Source organism: Talpa europaea (assembly GCF_964194135.1).
Source record: "Talpa europaea genome assembly, chromosome: X".
NCBI classification, from domain to species: Eukaryota; Metazoa; Chordata; class Mammalia; order Eulipotyphla; family Talpidae; genus Talpa; species Talpa europaea.
The window spans coordinates 46,758,784-46,782,297 of NC_140081.1; the positions used below are offsets into that span (position 1 = coordinate 46,758,784).

Consider the following 23,514-nt stretch of genomic DNA (forward strand, 5'->3'; position numbering starts at 1 on the left):
GATGGCGATATATTCTTTTTTCCATTTTTTTATTTTATATATATTTTACATCATTTTTCATTTTTACACAATGTATGCAACGGGGGTGGGAAATGTATAGGGACTATAACCAGGATAACTATATATTCTGTTTGGAGTTCATGGAACTTCTTAGGTGTGTAGATTAATGTTTTTCATCAGATTTGGGATTTTTCAGTCATTATTCCTGTTCCTTCTCTCCCATCCTTGTACTACCATTGTGTATATTAGTGTACTTAATGATATCCTACTTTTCCCTGAGGCAATGTTATTTATTTTGTCTTTTTCATTCTTCTTCCCCTTTTTTCTTCAGATTGTGTAATTATCAACTTATCTTCAAATATGCTGATTTGAAAAAGCTGGGTTCTTTTAGTCAAATTCTACTGATCCCAGAAGATCATATTGTTAAAAACAGTGGAATACTGGACCCAGAGAGACCTGTGGCTAGGGGTGAAATTGGAACACCTCTTAGACATCAGAGACCAGGCTGACTATGCCAGAAGGATAGGGAGGAAATTCATGCTTCACTAAATAAGAGGTAAGAGGAGAAAGGCACTTGGAGGTTGTAGTGGGAAGGAAGATCCTGTACAAACCAACAACACTGCCACTCAGCCAGTGGTCCCAGGGAAGAGAGAACTGAACAGTGTGGAGACATACATCTTTGACTGGAAAAATCTGTGTGAAGAAGCTGGGGTGCTCTCATTGGCCCATGTCGCCAGTGAATGTGACAAAGATAATGTGCTGGAATATGCAGCCTCTATCCCACCCCTTGTGACTTACAGTGACCTTGTGAAGTTAACTGAGAACAGCAGAATCTCAGGGCTGGAACCACAGAGAAAAGGGCTAGTGGGAGTGCCACAAATACAAATCTGACATCCTTTAAAACCAGAGGCTTCACACCAGCAATGTGACCCATCCAAACCCTTCCCCAAAACCACTGACTAGGCAGCTGCAAGATCAGTGGCAGAAGCCTGGAAAGGACAAACATTCAAAATAATATTAAAAACCACAGCACCACCTGCTGGAATGGTAGAAGTAATTCAAACTCTTAAGATCTAAAATAATGAAATAGGCACATTAAAAAACCCAACACATGGCAACTTGAAGCTTCAAGTGAATATATTACCACAAAGAAAGAAAAATTCTTCAGATTCCAACCACAACATATGGAAGATTTCATTTTCTTATCGGAGAGTTCAAAATTTCTATAATAAAGAAAATTAGAGATGGAAGAAACTGCAGAAAAGAAAGTCAAAGTGATACAACTATTCTAAAAGTCTAATCTAAGAGATACAACAAAATTCAAAAAAGTAAATGAATGCAAGGAGAAATACAATTAATGAACAGAAAACAGAAACTAAAGATTTAAATAAGAAAATAATGGCATTTCAGGATATTAAATGATCAATAGAGGAGATTAAAAAATTCTAGAAAAGGTTACGGAAGTAGTCTAGACTAAATGTAGGATCGAATCAGTGACTTTGAAGATAATGATGTTCAAAGGACCCAGATGGAAGAAGAAAGCAAAATATAAATAAATAAAATGAAGAAACACTTTGAGACTATCTAACTTCATTAGGAAGGACAACATGAGGATAATGAGTTTCCAAGAAGGCTAAGAGAGAGAGATGGGAACAGAAAACATTAAGAAATAATAGAGGAAAAGTTCACAAACCTGATACAAGTATAGCTGTCCCCATATTAGGGGAAGGAACTAAACATACAAGTCCATGAAGCTAAAGAACTCCAGTTATCTAAATATAAAGAGACCTATACCAAAACATATAGCTGTGAAAATACTAAGAGTTCAAGACAAAGAAAGAATATGCAAATGGCAAGGGGGAAAAAGCAGGTAATTCCATCAGACTTACATTAAGACTTCTGTGAGAAAACATTACAAACAAAAACATAATAGAATAATGTATTCAAAGCACTTAAAGATAAACATTGCCAACTAAGAATACTATATTCTGCAAAATTTTACTTCAGATATTAAGGTAGATATAAATGTCTTCACAAACAGAAGCTGAAAGAGCCTGCAAGCACTTGACCTCCACTTCAAGAAATGCTGAAAAGAGCTCTCCTATCAAAACGGAAGAGAAGAGCAACAAAACTCTGAATAAGGAAATAGATAGAACCAGAAAACTAAAGATTAAGTGGCAATAGCAAATCCTCATATATCAATAACCACCCTAAAGATAAATGGATTGAACATACCAATCAAAGGGCACAGAATGGCCAACTGGACCAGAAAACAAAACCCAATTGTCTGCTCTCTCTCTAGGAGACCCTCTGAGCTCCAAAGATAAACATAGGGTGAAAATAAATAGCTAGAAAACAATCCCACAGGTAAATGGGATCCCAAAAACTCAGGGACAGCTATACTCATATCAAATAGACTTCTGGATAAAAAAGGTCACAAGAGACAGGAATGGATATTATACAATGATTAAGGGAATAGCACACATCAATATATATGTACCAAATGAAGGGGCATTAATATATATGACAACTATTATCAAATCTGAAAACTGAAATTGGTAACAACAAAATAATAGTAGGGGATTTCAACTTTCATTCCTCCCCTTTCATCAATGGACAGATCAACCCAACAAAAATAAATAAAGAAAAAATGGCCTTAAATGAGTAATTAGACAATATGGGCTTAATAAACATTTATAGGGGAATGACCCTCTTGATACCCACACCAAACAGACTAAATATTCTCAAATGGTAATGGAACAATTCTCCAGGACAGAATACATGTTGAGTCACTAAACAAGTGTCACGATGGTATCAAACTAGAAATAAACCATTAAAAGCATGAAAAACCTCTACTATATGGAGATTGAACAACATACTACTGAATACTACTGGGTTAATGAAGAAATCAAAGGAGAAATTAAAAAATACCTGGACAAAAATGAAAGTAAAAATAGAACCAGCCAGAAACAATGAGACATAGCAAAAGTAGTATTAAGGGGGAAGTAGATAGGAATTATAGGTCCACATCAAGAAGCAAAACAGTCAAATAAGTAACCTTACATCTTGCATGAAGAAACTAGAAAAGTAGAAGAAACAAAACCAAAAGCCAGCAGAAGTAAGGAAATAATAAAAATGAGAGCAGAAATAAATGAAATACAGTCAAAACAGAAAGTTCAAAAGACCAACGAAACTAAAAGCTTTAAAAACAAAAACAAAAACCTAAACGAAACAGACAAAACTCTAGGTAGGGTCACAAAGAAAAAGAGGGAGAAAGTTAAATAAATAGAGTCAGAAACAAAAGAGGAGAATTTGCAGCAGACATCTTAGAAATACAGAGGATCATAAAAGATTACTATGAACCTCTGTATGCCAGTGAGTGAATAACTTAGATGAAATGGACAAATTCTTAGAAATATACAAATTTTCAAGATTGAGTAAGGAAGAAACAGAAAACCTGAATAGGTCAATTGCATGGAAGGAAACTGAAACAGTAACTTTCAAAGATGAACCAATACCTAACCTTCTCAAACTCTTCCAAAAAATTAAGAGAAACTACAAAATAGGACATTTGAACAGGAATATTATACGTCAACTACAAAACACTCAAGGTAAGTGAAGAAATGGACAGAACTTGTATTGGTTAAATGTCAGAGAGTAGACATAAGCTCACAAAGAACGTTTTTAGACCTATTAAGTTAGGAATAGCTCCCCATGGCAACCAGCAACATCAGCAACATCATCAATAGGTGGAATCTAACTGACCATTATAGAACACCCACCCAAAAAATTCTTTTCAAGTGTCCAGGGAACATATACTAAGATAGAATATATCTTGGACCCTAAAAAAATTCTCAAAAAATATATATAGTTGAAATCATACAAGTTATGTTCTCTGACCACAATGGAATTAAACCCGAATTAAATAACAAAAAGATAATAGGAAAATCTATAAACACTTGGAAATTAAACAGTACAATTCTATGCAATCTATGGGACAAAGACGAAGTCTCAAGGGTGATAAATACATTGAACTAAATGAAGATGAAAACACAACACAGCAGAATTTGTGTGACACAACTAAAGCAAACCTAAGAGAAATTTACAGCAGTAAATGCATATATTAGAAAAGAGGAAAAATATTAAATTAATGATCTAAATTACCATGTCAAGAACCTAGACAAGAAGGGCAATCTAAATGCAAAGCAAGCAGAATAAAGTAACTAATAAAGAGTTAGTAGAAATCAGCGAGACTAAAAACACTAAGACAAAAGAGAAAATCAACTGAGGAGCTTTGAAAAATGAATGATTTTTACTAACTTCTGGCAAGAATGACAGAGAATTTGATTTTTACTTTATTATAATTAGTCTTTTTCCTGGTCCCTTATTTAGGTTTTCTAAATTGCTGCTGAGTGAGACCATCCGGTATTTTTCTTTTTCTTTCTGGCTATTTTGCTGAGCATGATCCCTTCCAGCTCCATCCACATTGCTGCAAATTGCATGAGTTTATCTTTTTTGAATGCTGAGTAATATTCCATTGTGTATATGTACCATATCTTCTTGATCCAGTCATCTATTTTGGGGCATTTGGGTTGTTTCCATAGCTTAGCTATTGTAAATAGTACTGCTATAAACATAGGGGTGCAGGTGCCCTCTTGAATAAAGTGAAAATCAAAATCAACAAGCAACTATAAACCAGAGACACACTATGGGGTGGGGGGAGAGGGAGTTGGGTCAAAACACGGAGGATGGGAATTGTATGGGGACCATAACCAAGATGAAAATGCATACATTGTGTAAAAATGAAAAATAATATAAAAATATATTAAATTAAAAAATTAATAAAAAAAGAAAACAGCTTCCAATAAGAGTTAAAAAAAAAAGAATGATAGAGGAAAAAAAGGATAGATATAGTTTCATTATCCTATGATGGTCTCACTCACAGCAGGAATTAGAAAACCTAAATAAGGGATCAGGAAAAAACCTAATTATAATAAAGTAAAAATCAAAATGAACAAGCAACTATAAACCAGAGACATACTATTGGGGCAGGAGGGAGGAGGGAGTAGGATTAAAACAAGGGGGTTGGGAATTGTATAGGGACTATAACCAAGACAAAAATGCATACATTGTACAAAAATGAAAAAACGATGTAAAAAAGGTATAAAATTAAAAAAAATAAATAAAAGGAAAGATATAAATTATCAATAGCAGGAATGAAACTGTGTATTGCTACAAATCCTGTGCATATCAAAAGAATAATAAGGGAATACTATGAAGAACTTTACACACATAATTTTGACATAAAGTGGGTCACTTAATTGAAAGACACAAATTACCACAACTCACCCAATATAAGAGACAGTTTCAACAGCTGGATTATTATTAAGGAAATTATAATTTAAAGCTTTTGAAAAAAACCTATAGGCCTAGATGTTTTCATGGGAGAATTCTACGAAGCATTTAGAGAAGTAACATAAATCCTGCACACTGATTTTTTTAAAATGTAGAAGAAACAGGAATATAGCCCAATTGATTTTATGAAGGTAACATCACCCGGAAACAAAACCTAAGACAGTATACAAAAAGAAACTACAGACAAATAAGCCTCATGAATACAGATGAAAAAGTTTTAATGAAAATACTAGCAAATCAAATTCAACAACAGATAAATAGAAGTATATACCATGGTCCTTTGGGGTTTATTCCAAAGATGCAAGATTTTAATATTTAAAATCAGTCAATGCAATCCACCATGTTAACAGGTTAAAGAAGAAAAATCAAATGATCATTTCAATTGATGTAGTATATGGGACTTCCTCAACTCAATTAAAAGGAATTACAAAAAAATCCTATAGCAAGCATTATATTTAATGGTGAAAGACTGAATGTTCTACCTCTAAGATAGTAAACAAGCAAGAATATCCACTCTTACCCCTTTTATTTAACATGCTTTTAGTCAGTGCAATAAGGCAAGAAAAGGAAAGGGAGAACATTTAAATTGGAGAAGAAATAAAACTGCCCTTATGTGCAGAGGATGAGTGTTTACATAGAAAACCCTAAGGAATCGTTAAAAAAAAAAAAAAAAACCTCCTGAAATGAACAAGTTCAAGAAGGATACAAGATAAACATATAAACATCTATTGCATTTCTTCATACTAGAAATTAAAACATGGACACCATTTACAATCACTCAAAAAACTTTAAATGCTAGTTATAAATCTAACAAAAAGTATAGGACCTTTCATGTTGAAAAATATATAATGATGGAGAAAGAAGTAAAAAATCTAAATGAAAAGCTATAGATTGGAAGATTCAATATAATAAGGATAGCATTTTTTTTAATTGAGAAATAATTACAGATGTCAATTCTTGAATTACAATTTGGCTGGATAGTGTCCCTACCAACCCTCACTTTTTGTGTCCTTCCTAGAACGTAGCAATGTGATCATACCTGAAAAAGGGGCAATTACAGATGCAATTAAGTTAAGATGAGATCAAACTGGAGTAGGGTAGGCCCTTAATCTAATAATGGCTGGTGTCCTTATACAAAAAAGAGAAGAGAAATTAACATTATTAAAATGCCCACCCTACCAAAAGCAATTTACAGATTCAATGTTATTCCATTAAAAATCTCAATGACATTCTTCAAAGAAAGAACAAATACTGATGAAATTCATATGGAATCACAAAAAACTGTGAATAGCCAAAGACCTACTGACGAAAACAAAGGAGAATGGAGGTATCACACTTCCAAACTTCAAACTATACTACAAAGCCATAATAATTAAAACAGTATGGTATTAGAACAAAAACGGACACACAGACCAATGGAGCAGAATAGAAAGCTCAGATATTAAGCCACACATATATGGACAACTAATCTTTGGCAAAGGAGCAAAGAACATGCAATGGAACAAGGACAGTTGGATCAATAAATGGTGCTGGGAAAACTGGACCTCCACATGCAAAAGAATGAAACTAGACCACTACCACTCACCATGCACAAAAATCAACTCAAAATGTATAAAAGATCTGGACATAAAGGGCCTCCCTGGTGGCGCAGTGGTTGAACGCTGGGTTGCGAAGCTGCCTGCGGCCTCTGCAGTGCTGGTTCGATCCCCGGCTGCTCCCCAGCCACCGGAGGAGGGTCCCACATGTCGCGCAGACCTCTCCTCCCACCCGCTGCTCCCCTCAGCAGTGTGCTTCAGTCCTTCTGCCTGCTCTGCTCCCTGCTCTGGCTCTGGCGAATTCTCTCACCCTCCTGCGCTTCTGACTGTACCCAGTGCTTGTATAAATAAATAAATAAATAAATAAATAAATAAATAAATAAATAAATATTAAAAAAAAAAGATCTGGACATAAGACCTGAAACCATAAAATATATAGAAGAAAATATAGATTAAACACTACAAGACACACATCTCCATAACATCTTTAAAGACTCATCACCCAAAGCAAAGAAAGTTAACAAAAAGGATTACATCAAACTGAAAAGCTTCTGTACAGCAAAAGAAACGTTAATCAAAACAAAGAGACACCCCACTGACTGGGAAAAAAATCTTGGCACTCCATACAACTGATAAGGGACTGATCACAAAGATATAGAAAGAACGCACAAGACTCAACAAAAACAAATTAAACAATCCAGTTAAGAAATGGGCTGAAGAATTTAAAAGACATTTCTCCAAAGAGGAAATGCAGGTGTATGAAAAATGTTCAACATCCCTTATAATCAGGGAAATGCCAATCAAAACCACAATGAGATACCACCTTAAACCAGTAAGAATGGCACCTATCAAAAAAAACTAGCAACAACAAATCTTGGCAAGGATGTGGTGTAAAAAACTCTCCTACATTGCTGGTGGGAGTGCAAACTGGTCTAACCACTATGAAAATTGTCTTGAGGTTCCTCAGTCTACTAAAAATGGAGCTACCATATGCACGACCCAGCAATTCCACTCCTAGGGATCTACCCAAGGACACAAAAACATTGATTCAAAAGAACACCTGTACCCCTATGTTTATTGCAGCACTATTTACAATAGGTAAACCCTGGAAACAACCCAAATGCCCTAAAATAGATGACTGGATAAAACAGATGTGGTATATATATACACGATGGAATACTATTCAGCAATCAAAAAAGATAAACTCATGCCATTTGCAGCAACATGGATGGAGCTAGAAGAAATTATGCTCAGTGATATAAGTCAGAAGGAAAAAAGTATCGGATGGTTTTACTTATAGGAGGAATATAGGGGAATCAAATAAGACACCAGGGGAAAAATAACAATACAAAACACAACATAACACAACACAACAAAAACAAACAATTTTAAGCCAGAGACATCCTGTAGGGGAGGAGGAGTGAGAGGGATCAGAGGGAGGGAGGGAAGGAGGAGCACAGGGGACTGAGGTGATGGTGCACGGGTGAATTAGTGAAGGAAATTCTATGGGGACTACATCTGGGCGGGGGGAAAGCAAACATTGTTTAAAAATGAACAATGATGTAAAATATATATAAATAAAAAAAGAAAAGAGAAACAAGAGACAGACATATGGGAAGAATGCCATATGATGGCAGAGACAGGGATTAGAGTGATAACTCCATAACTGAAGGAATGCCAAGGTTCACTAGCAACCACCAGAAATTAGGAAGAGGCAAGGAAGCCCAACACCTTGATTTCACACTTCTAGCACTAGAACTGTGAGAAAATACATTTCTGTTATTATAAGCCACCATGGTAATTTGTTGACAGTCCTTGGAAAGTACTATAGTTTAACACAATTCCTATTAAAATCCCAGCAGGAATTTTTGCAGATACAGACAAGATTATTCTAAAATGAATTTGGATAGTTAAGGGAACTAGAACAGATAAAATAATTTTGAAAAACAAGAATAAATTGGATGGAATCACTCTACCCAATCTCAAGACTTGTTGTATAGCTACAATAATAACTACCATGTGGTAATGGCAAAGGAAGTGATACATAGAGAACAGAATAGAGAATCTAGTAACAAAGTCACACAAATAGACCCAACAGATTTTTGTCAAAAAATGTAAAAGCAGAGGTCTCTCTGGTGGCACAAGGGGTTAAGACGCAGAACTGTGAATCTACCCGCAGCCACTGCAGCGTGAGTTTGATCCATGGCCAGGGAGCTGACCCACATGGCACAGCAGACCTCTCCTGTCTCGCCTGCTGCTCCCCTCAGCCGTGTATTTCAGTTAATCTACCTTTTCTGCTCCCCAATCTGTCTTTGGTGAATCCTCTCTCTCCCCCCCCCCCCCGCCGCCCCGCACCTCTGGCCTGTACCCCAGCTCTTGTACGCATAGATAAATCTTTTAAAAAATGCAAAAGAAAATTAATGGAGAAAAGATAACTATTTTCAACAAATGGTTTTGGAACAACGGGTGGTCATTCATAGGCAAAAAGGAATATCAACCTAAATCCCACACCTCACACAAAAATATAAAACTTGAAGAAAAAATAAGAGAAAATCTTTGGGTTATAGGACTATGCAAAGAGTTCTACAATAGACTTGACACCGAAAGTACAATTAATAAGCTGAGAAATTGGACTTCAACAAACTTAAAACTTTTGTTCTATGAAAGATGTTGTAAGAAAATGAAAAGGTAAGTTACACAATGGAAGAAAATATTTTCAAACTACATATCTTATTAGTACTTAGAATATATAAAGAACTCTCAAAACTGAACAGTAAAAAAAACCCAAAGAAATCCAATTACAGGGCCTCCCTGGTGGCGCAGTGGGTTGAGCACAGCGCTGTGAAGCTGTCCACAGCTTCTGCAGTGCGGGTTCGATTCCTGGCCTGCCAGGGAGATTCCCACATGGCATGGCAGACCTCTCCTGTTGCACACACTGCTCCCCTCAGTAGTGCACTTCGGTTGTCTGCCTGTTCTGCTCCCTGCTCTGTCTGGTGAATCCTCTCACCCTCCCGCACTTCTGGCCTATACCCCAGCTCTTGTATTAAAATAAATAACTCTTAAAAAAAAAAGACTCTTAAAAAATACAATTACAAAATGGACAAAATACATGAAGAGACATTTCACCAAAGGGGATACACAGATGGCAAATGAAAAGGTCAGCAATGTAAGTCATTAGGAAAATGCAAATTAAATCTACAATGTGATATAATATATTGATTAGAATAGCTAAAATAGAAAATTGTGACAATACCAAATGCTCATAAGGATGTAGGGATACCAAATACATTGCTGGCAAGAAATGTAAAATGTTACAGCCACTCTGGAAAACAGTTTAGCAGTTTCTTCAAAAACTAAACATGCAATTACTGTATTAGCCAGGAATTGACTTCTTCAGTACTTATCCCAGGAAAATGAAGAAGACTGAAGTTTATATAAAATCTTGTACACAAATATTTATAGTAGCTTTATTCAAAATGGCCAAAAGCTGGAAATAAGCTAGATGTCCTTCAATATGTGAATGGTAAAGCAAACTGTGGTACTACAGCCCATGGAATACTATTCAACAATAAAAAGGAATGAAACACTGATACATGCAATAACTTGATGACTCTCCAGAGAATTTAGATGATTAAAAGAATCCAATTACAAAAGGTTGAATATTGAATGATTTCAAGTCTCAAAAGTTATACACTGCTTGATATATACAAAATTATTGAAATCACAAAAATTATAGAAATCAGTAATAGATTAGTGGTTTCCAGGGTTTAAGGAGGGATTGACAGTGGGAGAAGTGTGTGGGGACAATAAAAGGACAGCATGAGGAATTTTTATGGTGATAGGAAAATTCTGTCTATACTGAAATCATGTCAACACCTGACTATTATATTTTATTATAGTTTTGTAAGATTGTACCACTGTGGGAAACTAGGTAAAGGGTACATAGGATCTCTAGTGTTATTTTGAACAACTACATGTGTGCTATTTAAAAATAAAATGTTCATTAAGACAAATAACCAGGGCAATCCATTTTCTCTTAAAAATAATCTTGAATATGAACCTACTGTAGATTATATAGGTTTGCCTGCTCAAGCATGTAAATAATCCTTCTACTTTTTTACTGGCAGTAGCTTCTGAATACCAACTTAAGCCTTTCCTCTGAATTGAAATGTACTAGCAAGAGCAGTTATAGATGTATGTTCTGGTAGAAAGAGCCCTGGAATTGAGGTCAGAAGACCTGGGTTCTATTCCTGACTTTCTATTCATTAATCATATAAACCCAGACAAATTGGTTAAGTAGACTTTTTTAATTTTAAAAATTTTCCCACTTGAGATTTCTGGACCTACTAAACATAGAGCTTCCATATGATCCAGGATTTCCACTCCTAGGTATTTACCCAAAGGACACAGAAACATCAATTCCAAAGAGCACCTGCACCCCTATGTTTATAGCAGCACTATTTACAATAGCTAAAATTGGAAACAATCCAAATGCCCAAAAATAGATGACTGGATCAAGAAGATGTGGTACATATATACCATGGAATATTACTCAGCATTCAAAAAAGATAAACACATGCAATTTGCAGCAACATGGATGGCGCTGGAAGGGATCATGATCAGCGAAATAAGCCAGAAAGAAAAAGAAAAATACCGGATGGTCTCACTCATAGCAGGAATCTAGAAAACTTAAATAAGGGACCAGGAAAATGAATAACTATAAGAAAGTGAAAATCAAAATCAACAAAAAACTATGAACCAGAGACACTTTTTGGGGGGTGGGGAGGCGGGAGGGGAGGGATTGGGGTCAAAATAAGGGGGTTGCAATTGTATGGGGAATATAAAAATAAAATTTATTATTAAAAAAAAATTTCCCACTTGTAAATCAAGGAAAATAATACCAGCATTGCATACTGTCTACCTAACAGAATTGCTTTGTGTGTGTGTGTGTGCGTGTGTGTGTATTTGTGCATATATGTGGTAAAGGTGGGGGTAAAGACTCATGAAATAATGGATGTAAGAATGTTCTGTAAAAATGTAAAACATGATAGGGCCTCCCCTGGTGGCACAGTGGTAGAGAGCTGGGCTGCGAGGTTGCCCTTAGCCTCTGCAGTGCAGGTTCAATCCCCAGCCACCAGCAAGGGTTACACATGGCGCACAGACCTCTCCTGCCTCGCCTGCTGCACCCCTCAGCAGTGTATTTCATCATTCTGCCTGTTCTGTTGCCTGCTCTGGCTCTGGTGAATTCTCTCACCCTTCCGTGCTTCTGACTGTACCCAGTGCTTGTATAAAATAAAAAAAAAAATATAAAACACGATAGAGTGAGGCATGTTTTTATAGCTATAGAATAGTCATTTTGCCACTGCATGGAATCACTTGATAAAGGCTATTTATTAAATAAATAAGGGATGAGTGGCTGGTCATTAGAAAAGTCAAACAAGGTCAGAATTTTCTCCAAACATTTAAATAAAAGAGATGCATAGAAAGAAAAAGAAAAAATACCGGATGGGCTCACTCATAGTAGGAATTTAGAAAACCTAGATAAGGGACCAGGAAAAAGACTAATTATAATAAAGTGAAGATCAAAATCAACAAGCAACTATAAACCAGAGACACACTACGGGGGGTGGGGAGGAGAAGGGAACAGGATCAAAACAAGGTGGGTGGGAATTATATGGGGACTATAACCAAGATGAAAATGTATACATTGTGCAAAGATGAAAAATGATGTAAAAAAATATATAAAATAAAATAAAGAAAAAAAGAGATGCATAGCACATTCAGTCAAACAGGAGAAAGTAACATACACTATATAGTCAAGAGGGTTATTAAATTAATCTCTGCATTAAAAAATGCTAACTATGCAATCATGTTTCAGGGGATTAACAATAATGGGTGGGAGAATCGTTAAAAAGAAAAACGAGTTTTCTAACCGGTAACCCAAGAGCCAGAAGAAGGAACAGTAATATGTCAATATTAGAACAGAAGTGGAAAAAAGGAAAGGCTTACAGAATTTTTTGCCATATAAACAGACTATGGAAATAGATCAATTTGGACTTGTAGTATAATTCAATTTTAGTTTGTATTATTTCCTATGACAAACACATTGGATGGTCCAGATGACGCCCATAACTTACAAATTGAATTTTTTCTTCCCAAAAGCAAAAAAAAAAAAAAAAACCAACATAATATTTAATGTTAAAGTTTTTTGTTTATTTAAATTCACACTTGAATAGTTACATTAGCTCCAGGACAATTCTAGGTTTCTCAAAGTCGAGGTTAGTTTGTATCAGGTTATCACTTGCTTTATTGTTCCACCACCTGCTGTGATTTGCAGAATTTGTAATATGAAATAGCAGGTGATCCCAGAGTAGAGTCAGGATCCCTAGATATTAACATGGACTCAAATAATGACTATGTGACTTTAAGCAAGGCAGTTAATCTTAATATTGTATAACTCCCTTATAATAACAATACTACCTCACATGTATTTGGGCTGTTAAAGTTTACAACACATACATTATTTCAACTGATCCTTGAAACCTCAATATGGGAATGAGAGCAAGTGTTACTCTGTACAAATGAGAAAACTCATGTCCTACAGGAGAGGAAGGATATCCATACAGGAAAACAAACAAGAAACTATGTAGTTCCTTCTTCACACCATAAATACAAATTAAGTCAAGAAATAGATCACAGACATATATGTAAATGATAAAAGTATAAAAACTTTGTAAGAAAACATAGGAGAAGATCTTCATAAATTTGGGAGAGGCAAAAATATTTTATCATAACTAAAATCTTGACCCATGAAAGAAAAAAAACCTGATAAATTGGACTTCATTAAAGTTCAAAACTGTTGCATTTTAAATGCCATTCAGAAAATGAAAAGAAAAGCCAGAGAATGGGAGAAAATATTTAAAAATTGCATATCTGATGAAGTATTCTATCTATTGTATCTAGTTTATAAGGAACTCTTGCAACTCAATGAGAATCCAATCAAAAATGGGAAAATATTTGCATAGACATTTTCCCAAAGAAGATATACAAATGCTCAACATGCACATGAAAAGTTAATACTATTAGCCATCAAAGAAATGTAAATCAAATCACAATGAGCTGTCACTACACATCCACTAGGATTGCTATAATAAAAAGATGGACAAGTGTTTATAAGGATTATGAGAAACTGGAACGCTCATAGACAGGTAGTAGGAATGTAAAATGGTTCAGCCACTTTGGAAAACAGATTATAGCTCCTTAAAAAGTTAAAAATAGTTACCATAGGACCCATTAATTCATTTGCCCAAGAGAAATGAAAACATATGTCCATATAAGACTTACACACAAATGTTCACAGCAGTATTATTCATAACAGCCAAAAAGTGGAAACAATTCCAATGTCTGCCAATAGTGGGTAAACAAAATGTGACCTATCCAGTCAATAGAATATAATGATATTCTATTTATTTAGCAACAGGAAGCAATGAAATAGATAGAAGCTATAACACGAATGAACCTAAAAACATTATGCTAAGTTGAAAGAAATCTGACACGTGAGGTTACATACTGTATACTTTCATTTACACACAGTGTGCAGAAAGAGAAAATCTATACAGATAGAAAGCAAATCAATAGTCACCTGGGCCTGAAGGTGGGAGCAAATGGATAAGAGGAAACTTTTTGAGCTAATGGAAATATTCAAAAACGGAATTGTGGTGACAGTTTCATAATTCTATAAATTTACTAAAAACCACTGAATTGCACACATACAGTGGGTGAATTTAATGGGTTGTAAATTATACCTTAATGAAGATAATTTTAAAATCACTAAATAAGCCTGCATTGAAAAGAAAGAAATCAGCAGAGGAAGGACTAAGTACAGGTCTTCATTATAATGTCTACTCTGTTACCTGCCTTTGAAAACTAATGAGAATAAAAGTAAGTTTTTTTCAAAGGGTTAATGTCATCACAGAGGAAGTAACAATTCAACCAGGTTTTAAAAATACAAACTAAGTCAAAATGTCAGGCAGTACTGCAATTTTGACCTAATACATAGTATACTTGTATTAGAAAATTTTTACTTTTAACTATTTCATAAACACAGAAAAATTTCATAGTGTATAATTACATTGTAATTTGAACTTATTTACACTAAAATTATTATGAGAAAGCATTATGCTATATAATCCCAAATATACAAGACAGTTCAGTCCTTTAAAATTAGCTGAAAGTTTAATATTACTATTTGACTTACGGTATGGCTAATAAGATTCAGAGCGTCTTCAAAATATCCCCAAACTTCTTCCAAGGGACAGAGTTCTGTAGTCCATGCCCCATTTGGCATTAAGAGGTTAATCAAGTGGTGAATACATTTGCTGAAAATCAAAAACAGAAAAATTATCCCAAAAGGAAAAAAAAAAATATTGGCATCATGGTTAAGTATAATCTATATCTCATCTCTAAGAGTTTTTTTTTTTTATAATTTTTACTTTTTTTTTTTTTACATCATAGTTCATTTTTAAACAATATTTGCATCCCCCCCCTCAGGTATAGTCCCCATAGAATTTCCCTCACCACTGCACCCGTGCACTATCACCTCAATCCTCTTTGCTCTTCCCTACCTCCCTCTGATCCTTCTCCTCCTCCTCCCCTGCAGGATGTCTCTGGCCTAAGAGCTTTAAAAACACTTCTTTCCTCAATTTTATCTGGCCTCCAACCTTAGAAGACAGATTTTTGAAATTATGAAAGGGGATGACCAATTCTTCCTATTTTATGCCTGTGTTGTCTTTCTCTTTATTTTTAATTTCCTGCACTAAGGAGTTGTGGCCGTTTACTATATTTTATGAATTCATTCAATCTACAGGCACTTTATTTTTTAAAGATTTATTTATTCATGCATACAAGAACCTGGGTACAGGCCAGATGTGCGGGAGGGTGAGAGAATTCACCAGAGCAGAGCGGGGAGCAGAACAGGCAGAAGGACCAAAATACACTGCAGAGGGGAGCAGCGGGCGAGACAGGAGAGGTCTGCCACGCCATGTGGGATCCTCACCAGCCAGCTGGGATCGAATCCATGCTGCACAGGCTGCGGACAGCTTCACAGCGCTGTGTTCAACCACCTGTGCCACCAGGGGAGGCCCCTCTACAGGCACTTAAAAGAATTTTGTTACATCCTCAAAATGGGCAAGGGAATTTGTATTTAAGTTGGGAATAATTCCAGAAAGACTATAACAAAATTTTCCAGAGAAAAATCATACATCTATTTCCCCCATGTTTACAGAAAACATAAAATCCCCAATAAATAATATAAAATGTGCAGAATTTATTGATCCTTAAAGAAGGTTCTTAGAAAAAATATCTGAGACAAATAGAGCAAAATGTAGATATTTGTTAAATTTGGGTGGCAGAAATGTTGGTGTGTTTTAATTCATCTCTTTTTTTTTTTTTTGCACATTTGGCATATTTAGTAATGAAACAAAGAGAGTTATTTAGTAATTTTATTACATAAGCAGACACACAAAAAGAAGAAACTTTACCTTTTTCTCCTTTGGGAAACCAGACTCTTGAACTTGCTAAGTTATTCTTGATCTATAGCAACACTCAAAATAGTTCTGAGGGCTTTTTATGTTCAGGAGGTATAGGTGCGCCCCTGATCATCTCTTAAGTTGGGCTAGTTGAGTAAGACTGATGACTTATGGGGCTCTGACTGTAGCCTACATTAGGTGTGCAATTATATTTACCAACCTGTACTTCAAAACATCAATTGATTCTTTCTTTTTATGGAGCAATAAAGCCTTTTTCAAGGCCTTTACAGCGATGGAAGGATAGTATGCGGGCATTTCCATTGCTAATACTATAGGAAGTGAAGAAGAAAAAAGATGGTGAACACAATAATCTCATATATTATAGTTTTCATTCCAGGCTACAACTTGTTTTCACTAAAGAAATTGGCCTGAAACAGACTAACAAAAACCAAAATTATTTTATAAAATGATGAGTCTAGAGATAGACTCTACTTTCTGGGTGGAGTAACATGGCACAACCTCAGGTTACATCATTTCCTCAGCAAACATGCACAGAACTTACTGTTTCTGTGACCTTGCCACTTAGTCCTACAGGGAAAGCAATATATTATGAGCCAGAGAGATAAAGATGGGCATGTCAAAAAGGAACAACAGATCAGTAAAGGCGTACTAATCAAAAAGAGATTTATGGTACAATCTACTGTTTTTGTCATATACTAAAAACAGAAAACACTTGATATGAGAATAAGTATCACAGTAATAAACTCTAAAAATTTCCAGATATATTTACCACACCTCTAGAATTAGAGTGCCATTATATAAGCAATAGTGGTTACCACTGCAAGTCCATAAGTATATACCACCTGCTCCATGTCTCTAGGAATCCTGCCTTGGCAAGACAAGGAAAGGCATATGTGACTCTTGTGCACTTGGGGTTACCTACTGCCCTTGTATTAACCACATACATGCTCCTGAGGAGGGTGAGAGATAAAAAGGGAAGATAATTAGGCCATTTCCTGCAGTGTATCCTTGAGGGTGTCAACTGTGTTAAAAAAATTATTACCAATATTTCTCTGTACACTTCAATAAATTGCTAAGATTATATCATCTTTGATTTTTTTATATCATCTTTGATTAGTGAAGCAATTATCATTTGCATTTGGCTGAGCAAAAGTGACTGAAGTTTGAGTTACCCCTAATGTGTAGTTATACAGTTTGGTTCCAAACATACAATAAATATGCATACCTTATGAGCAATGACCTTTCTAGGGTTTATAAATTCAGTAAATATAAGTATATTATTGTTCAGGACCATAAGGAGCTTATAATCTCATATAAAGAAAAAGAAAAATACACAAATGATTTTAATATGAAATAGTAAAATAGATTGCCATTAGAGAGGGAGAAAGAGAGTGTTATAAAGAAATATTGGAGGGATTGGGGTCAGAATGGGGCATGTGCAGTTGTATGGGGGAATATAAAAATAAAATTTATTATTTAATAAAAAAAAAAGAGTATAAAATACAGTCACAAAGATCTACAAATCAGAGATCCTGAGTAAAGATGCCCACTTCAGGACAATGTCATAGAACCTGCCTGACATTTGGTGATGTCCACCAGGCTGTGCTTATACCTCGGGCATGTATAATTTCGAGATTTCAATAAAAGAAATACAGACATCCGTAGTTTCACCTGCTGGCATTAGGTATCAATTTATAATATATTTCCTCCAAGTATAAATGTACAGAATTTGAAGGATTGTGTCAATGTAAACAATGATGTAAACCAATATTAACTCAAAAATATTTTTTAAATATTTTTTAAAATACCTTTATTTAAAAAATAAAGGTACAGAATTTAAAACATCAAAAAAAAGAAATATTGTTTCCTACCTGTAAGTAAGAAAGAACAGAGAGAATAATGAAAAAGTAGTAAGATCTAAATGGGTACTAGCCTTCCCAAAACATAAATATAGCTCTTACATGCAATTGTTTCAAAAGTTTTACTTTCTAAATGAGGCAGTTCCCACACTGGTTCCATGAAGCTGTCCAGTAATGGATCATTCATTTTGGCTTTAACTTCAAATTCATACAGCAGAAGCAATGTCTCAGATGGATCATTTGAGAAGTCCCCTAAGAAAGAGGCAAAAAAAATTGCAGCATTCTCTATTAATGACTAATATTTGAGAATATTCACAATATTAATGGAATTTAATATATTTAAGTTCAACATTTATTTTACATTTCAATACTGGGTATTAGTGAGAGTCAAAATAATCATGGTCAAAATTATTGTCAAAACTTGTAACAAGTATTTGGTGTAAGTTTATACACAATTCAGTTTTTGTTGTATAAGAAAGAATATATGGTTTACTTCACTACAAAGAATCTCTCTTCTGTGTGGATATTCATCAAATTACTGAAAACGGGTCTACCATATGACCCAGAGATTCCATTCCTAGGAATCGACCCAAAAGACAGAATACATTAATTCAAAAGGATACCTGCACTTCTATGTTTATTGCAGCACTATTTACAATAGCTAAGATATGGAAACAACCTAAATTCCCCAAAACAGATGACTGGATCAAGAATATGTAGCATATATACACAATGGGATACTATACAGCAATAAAAAAATAAACTCATGCCATTTGCAGCAACATGGATGGAGCTTCAAGGGATTATGCTCAGTGAAATAAGTCTGAAGGAAAAAAATATTGGATGGTTCCACCTATGGGAGGAATATAAGGAAACCAAACAAAGTGTCAAAAAAAAGGAGAAAACTTGCAGGCAAACTATAGATCTGAGGCATACAGCAAGGGAAGGGTAGGGAGAGGGTCAAAAGAGAGGAGGGAAGAGCCCAAGGAACTGTTATGGTTCACAGGTGATGTGGTGGTGAAAGAGTTATGGGAATTACACCTAAGGGGATAAATCAAGTATTGTACAAAAATGTAAGAAAATAAAAGTTTAATCAACGAAAACAAAAAGAACCTCAATGTTCTGATGACCTCTTCTTGGTATTTCCTCTGCTGTTGATTTTTAGCAGAGTTATCTGTGATTGTATTAATAGAGTTAGTGGAGAGGTACTGATCACGTTTATTCCACATGAGAGTACATGACCAATCACTATTGTAATGTGGGGGTACACAGTAATACAAGTGTCCAGTATTTTCTGGGGGTTTAACTGAGATTCAGACATAAAAGCTCACACAACATAGAGTGTGATGACAAACTGGGAGCTTAAAAAAAGAACAAAGGAACAAATCACTCTTTCTGGCAGTGGTAAGGGTGACTCTAACTTATCCCTGGAATTAGAAAATCTCAGTGCAGAGTCCCTTGTGCAAGCACCAATCAGGGAGTCACAAGGGGGCGAGAGAGTAAAAATTGAGGGAGAGGCCAAATTGTGACGGTGACCCTTCCTGCCTTCCACCCTATTTTTTACTTAAAAAAAAATTGGTAGATACATTTTAATTGATACATTATTTGTGATGAATTTCAAAAACTTTCTACACTTCCACTTTGAATTAAGTTGGCAACCAGACTCAAATTTCACTTCTTTTCTGAGTACTTTCTCACTGACTATAGTAGAATGACTAGAATAAAAAAGTCAGATAACAGACATGCTTGCATTGAGGTTGAAAAATCACAAGTCCCATACACTACTAGTGACAATACAAAATAGTGCAATAGCTTTGGAAAAGTCTGTCAGCTCTTCAAATCACTGAACATAGTTATCATACAACCTAGATATATATCCAAGAGAAATAAAAATACATAGCCAGACAAAAAGTTATTCACAAATGTTTACAATAGCATATTTACAAAAGCTAAAAGATGGAAATAACTCAAATGTCTATCGATTGATGAATGGATAAACAAAACATGGCACAGACATACAATGGAATATTATTTAACCATAAAAAGGAATGAGGAACTGATACATGCTACAACATGGATGAACCTTGAAAACATACAAGTCCATATATATGGTGCCATTGCTTGAAATGCCCAAAATATTCAAATCTATAGCAACACAAAGTAGATTAATGTTGTTTAGGGTTCCTGGGGGGAATTTGGGCATAGAGGGTATTATAGGTAAAGGGTATGGGGTTTCATTTTGAAGTGATGGATGAAATGTTCTGAAATTGATTGTTGATGGAGGTTGCACATATCTGTGACTATACTAAAATCGACTTAATTATACACTTCAATATGTTGTTTGTATGGCATGTGAATTATATCTCAATAAAGCTATTTTTAAAAAATGAATCTATATGTAACATTCCTGTGTGCCTGACTTCTTTTGCGCATGAAAATGTCTGTGATAGTCATTTAGATGTTTGCATGTGCCCAAAGTGCATATCTTTTATTATCAATACTTTGTAGTATTCCAGTGTATGAATGCACCACAATTTATTTAATGACTAGGGTTGTTTTCAAATCTTTTATCTGTTATGAATAGAGCAGTCTGGAACATTCTTATAATATTTTGTTAAAGAGAGGTATTCATTTCACCTGAGTATATATCTTTGAATAGGACTGCTGAGTTATTGCTAGGTTAGAAGTATGTTTGGTTTTAGTAGATACTTGCCCAAAGTGGTTGTACTGACTTACACTCCCACCAGCAATGTATCAGAGCTTCAGTTGCTTTCCATCCTTACAAACACTTTCCATCCTTAGAAACACTTGGTATCTTCATTTTAGCCCTTCCAGTGAGTGTGTGGTGATGTCTTAATTTGTATTCTCTGATTAGTAATGATGAGCATCTTTTCTGTAATTCTCTTTTGTGATGCTCCTGTTTAACTCTTTTGCCCACTTTTTATTGGGATGTCTTTTCTTACTGAGTTTAAGAGTTATTCATTTATTTTTTGAATTTATCACATTTACAGTATTGACATATCTTCTTCTTATATATGGCTTGTTGTTTCTTATCTCAGTGGTATCTTTGACAAACTGAAGTGATGGTTTATAATGAAGTCCAGTTTATTAATATTTTCCTTTACAGTTGGTAGTCGTGAAGATCATGAAGATATTCTCCTATGTTTCTTTTTAGAAAATATATTGTTGTATCTTTCACTGTAATTCACCTCAATTCAGTGTTTCTGTATAGGGTGAAGGAAGAGTCAAGGTTCATTTCCACCCCTGTCCCCACCATGTGGGTATCAAATAGTTCTAGCACCATTTATTGTAAAAGAAACTTTTCTTCACTGAATTGCAATGAGCAACTTTGGAAAAAATAAAATGACCATATAAATGACCAAATAAAATGTGTGAGTTTATATGTGTACCCTATTTTGGAGTCTCTTATTACCTTTTTTGCTGAAAGTATATTTTATTTGATATAACTGTTCCAATCTTTTTTTTTTTCACCATTCACTTGATATATCTTTCTCCATCCTTTCATGAATCTGTTTGTATTAAAACAGATGAGTTTCCTATAAGCAACATATAGTTTGGTGCTATTTTTATTTTTTTTAAAGATTATTTATACAAGAATGGGGTACAGGCCAGAGGCGAGGGAGGGCGAGAGAATTCAGCAGAGACTGAGCAGGGAGCAGAAAAGGCAGAAGGACTGAAGACACTGCTGAGGGGAGGAGCGGGGGAGGCAGGAGAGGTCTGCCATAACATGTGGGAATCTCCCTGGCTGGCCGGGAATCAAACTGGCGCTGCAGAGGCTGCAGACAGCTTCACGGTGCTGCACTCTACCTGCTGCACCACCGGGGAGGACAGGGTGCTATTTTTTTAAATTAAAAAAAATATATATTTATTTTTATTTTTAAACAATATTTGCTTCCCCTCACCCCCTCAGATTGAGTCCTCATAGAATTTCCTTCCCCAAGGCACCTGTGCACCATCACCACAGTCTGCTGTGCTCCTCCCTCCCTCCCTCTGATCCCTCTCCCTCCTCCTCCCCTACAGTATGTCCCTGATTTATAATTGTCTGTTTTTGTTTTGTTGTGTTTTGTACTGTTATTTTTTTTACACTGATGTCTTATTTGGTTTCTCTATATTCATGTTATAAGTGAAACCATCCAATATTTTTTTTTCTCCTTCTGGCTTATTTCACTGAGCATCATTCCTTCTAGTTCCATCCACATTGCTGCGAATGGCATGATGAGTTTATCTTTTTTGATTGCTGAATAAAATTCCATTGTGTATATATGCCACATCTTCTTGATCCAGTCATTTATTTTTGGGCATTTGGGTTGTTTCCAGGTTTTACCTATTATAAATAGTGCTGCAGTAAACATAGGTGTACAGGTGTTCTTTTGAATCATTGTTTTTGTGTCCTTTGGGTAGATCCCTAGGAGTGGAATTGCTGGGTCGTATGGTAACTCCATTTTAAGTAGACTGAGGAAACTCCAGATAGCTTTCCGTAGTGGTTGGACCAGTTTGCACTCACACCAGCAATGTAGGAGTCTTCCTTTTTCACCACATCCTCACCAACATTTGTTGTTGCTTGTTTTTTTGATAGGTGCCATTCTTACTGGTGTAAGGTGGTATCTCAATGTGGTTTTTTTTTTTTTAAAGATTTATTTATTTTTATTTATTTATACAAGCACTGGGTACAGTCAGAAGCGCGGGAGGGTGAGAGAATTCACCAGAGCCAGAGCAGGGAGCAGAGCAGGCAGAAGGACCAAAGCACACTGCTGAGGGGAGCAGCAGGCGGCAGGAGAGGTCTGCGCGCCATGTGGGACTCTACTTCAGTGGCCGGGGAGCAGCCGGGGATCGAACCGGTGCTGCAGAGGCTGCGGGCAGCTTTGCAACCCAGCGCTCAACCGCGGCGCCACCGGGGAGGCCCTCATTTGTCAATCTTTAATACTCCTCAATGTGGGAAGGATTTTTAATCTTTAAATTTCAAATGCTTTCTTTTTTTTTTTTTTTTTTAGTAATCACACTCTCTCTTTTTTTTTTTAAATAAATTTTATTGTTATATTCCCCATACAATTGCAGCCCCCCATTCTGACCCCAATCCCTCCCCTCCCGCCCCCGCCCCCCTAAAAGTGTATCTGGTTCATAGTTTTTTGTTGATTT

General features: G+C 35.5%; 1 protein-coding gene across 1 annotated transcript in view; it reads right to left on the reverse strand.

Annotated features, from left to right (window-relative positions):
* Positions 1-23,514, reverse strand: part of TEX11 (testis expressed 11) — a gene marked incomplete at both ends in the record, with an annotated part of 405,993 nt that overhangs the window by 13,088 nt on the left and 369,391 nt on the right. Inside the window, 3 exons of the mRNA XM_084259198.1 lie at positions 15,208-15,328; positions 16,698-16,806; positions 18,460-18,609. Of these exons, the coding sequence (XP_084115324.1) occupies positions 15,208-15,328; positions 16,698-16,806; positions 18,460-18,609 (380 nt within the window). The remainder of the gene's footprint in view (positions 1-15,207; positions 15,329-16,697; positions 16,807-18,459; positions 18,610-23,514) is intronic.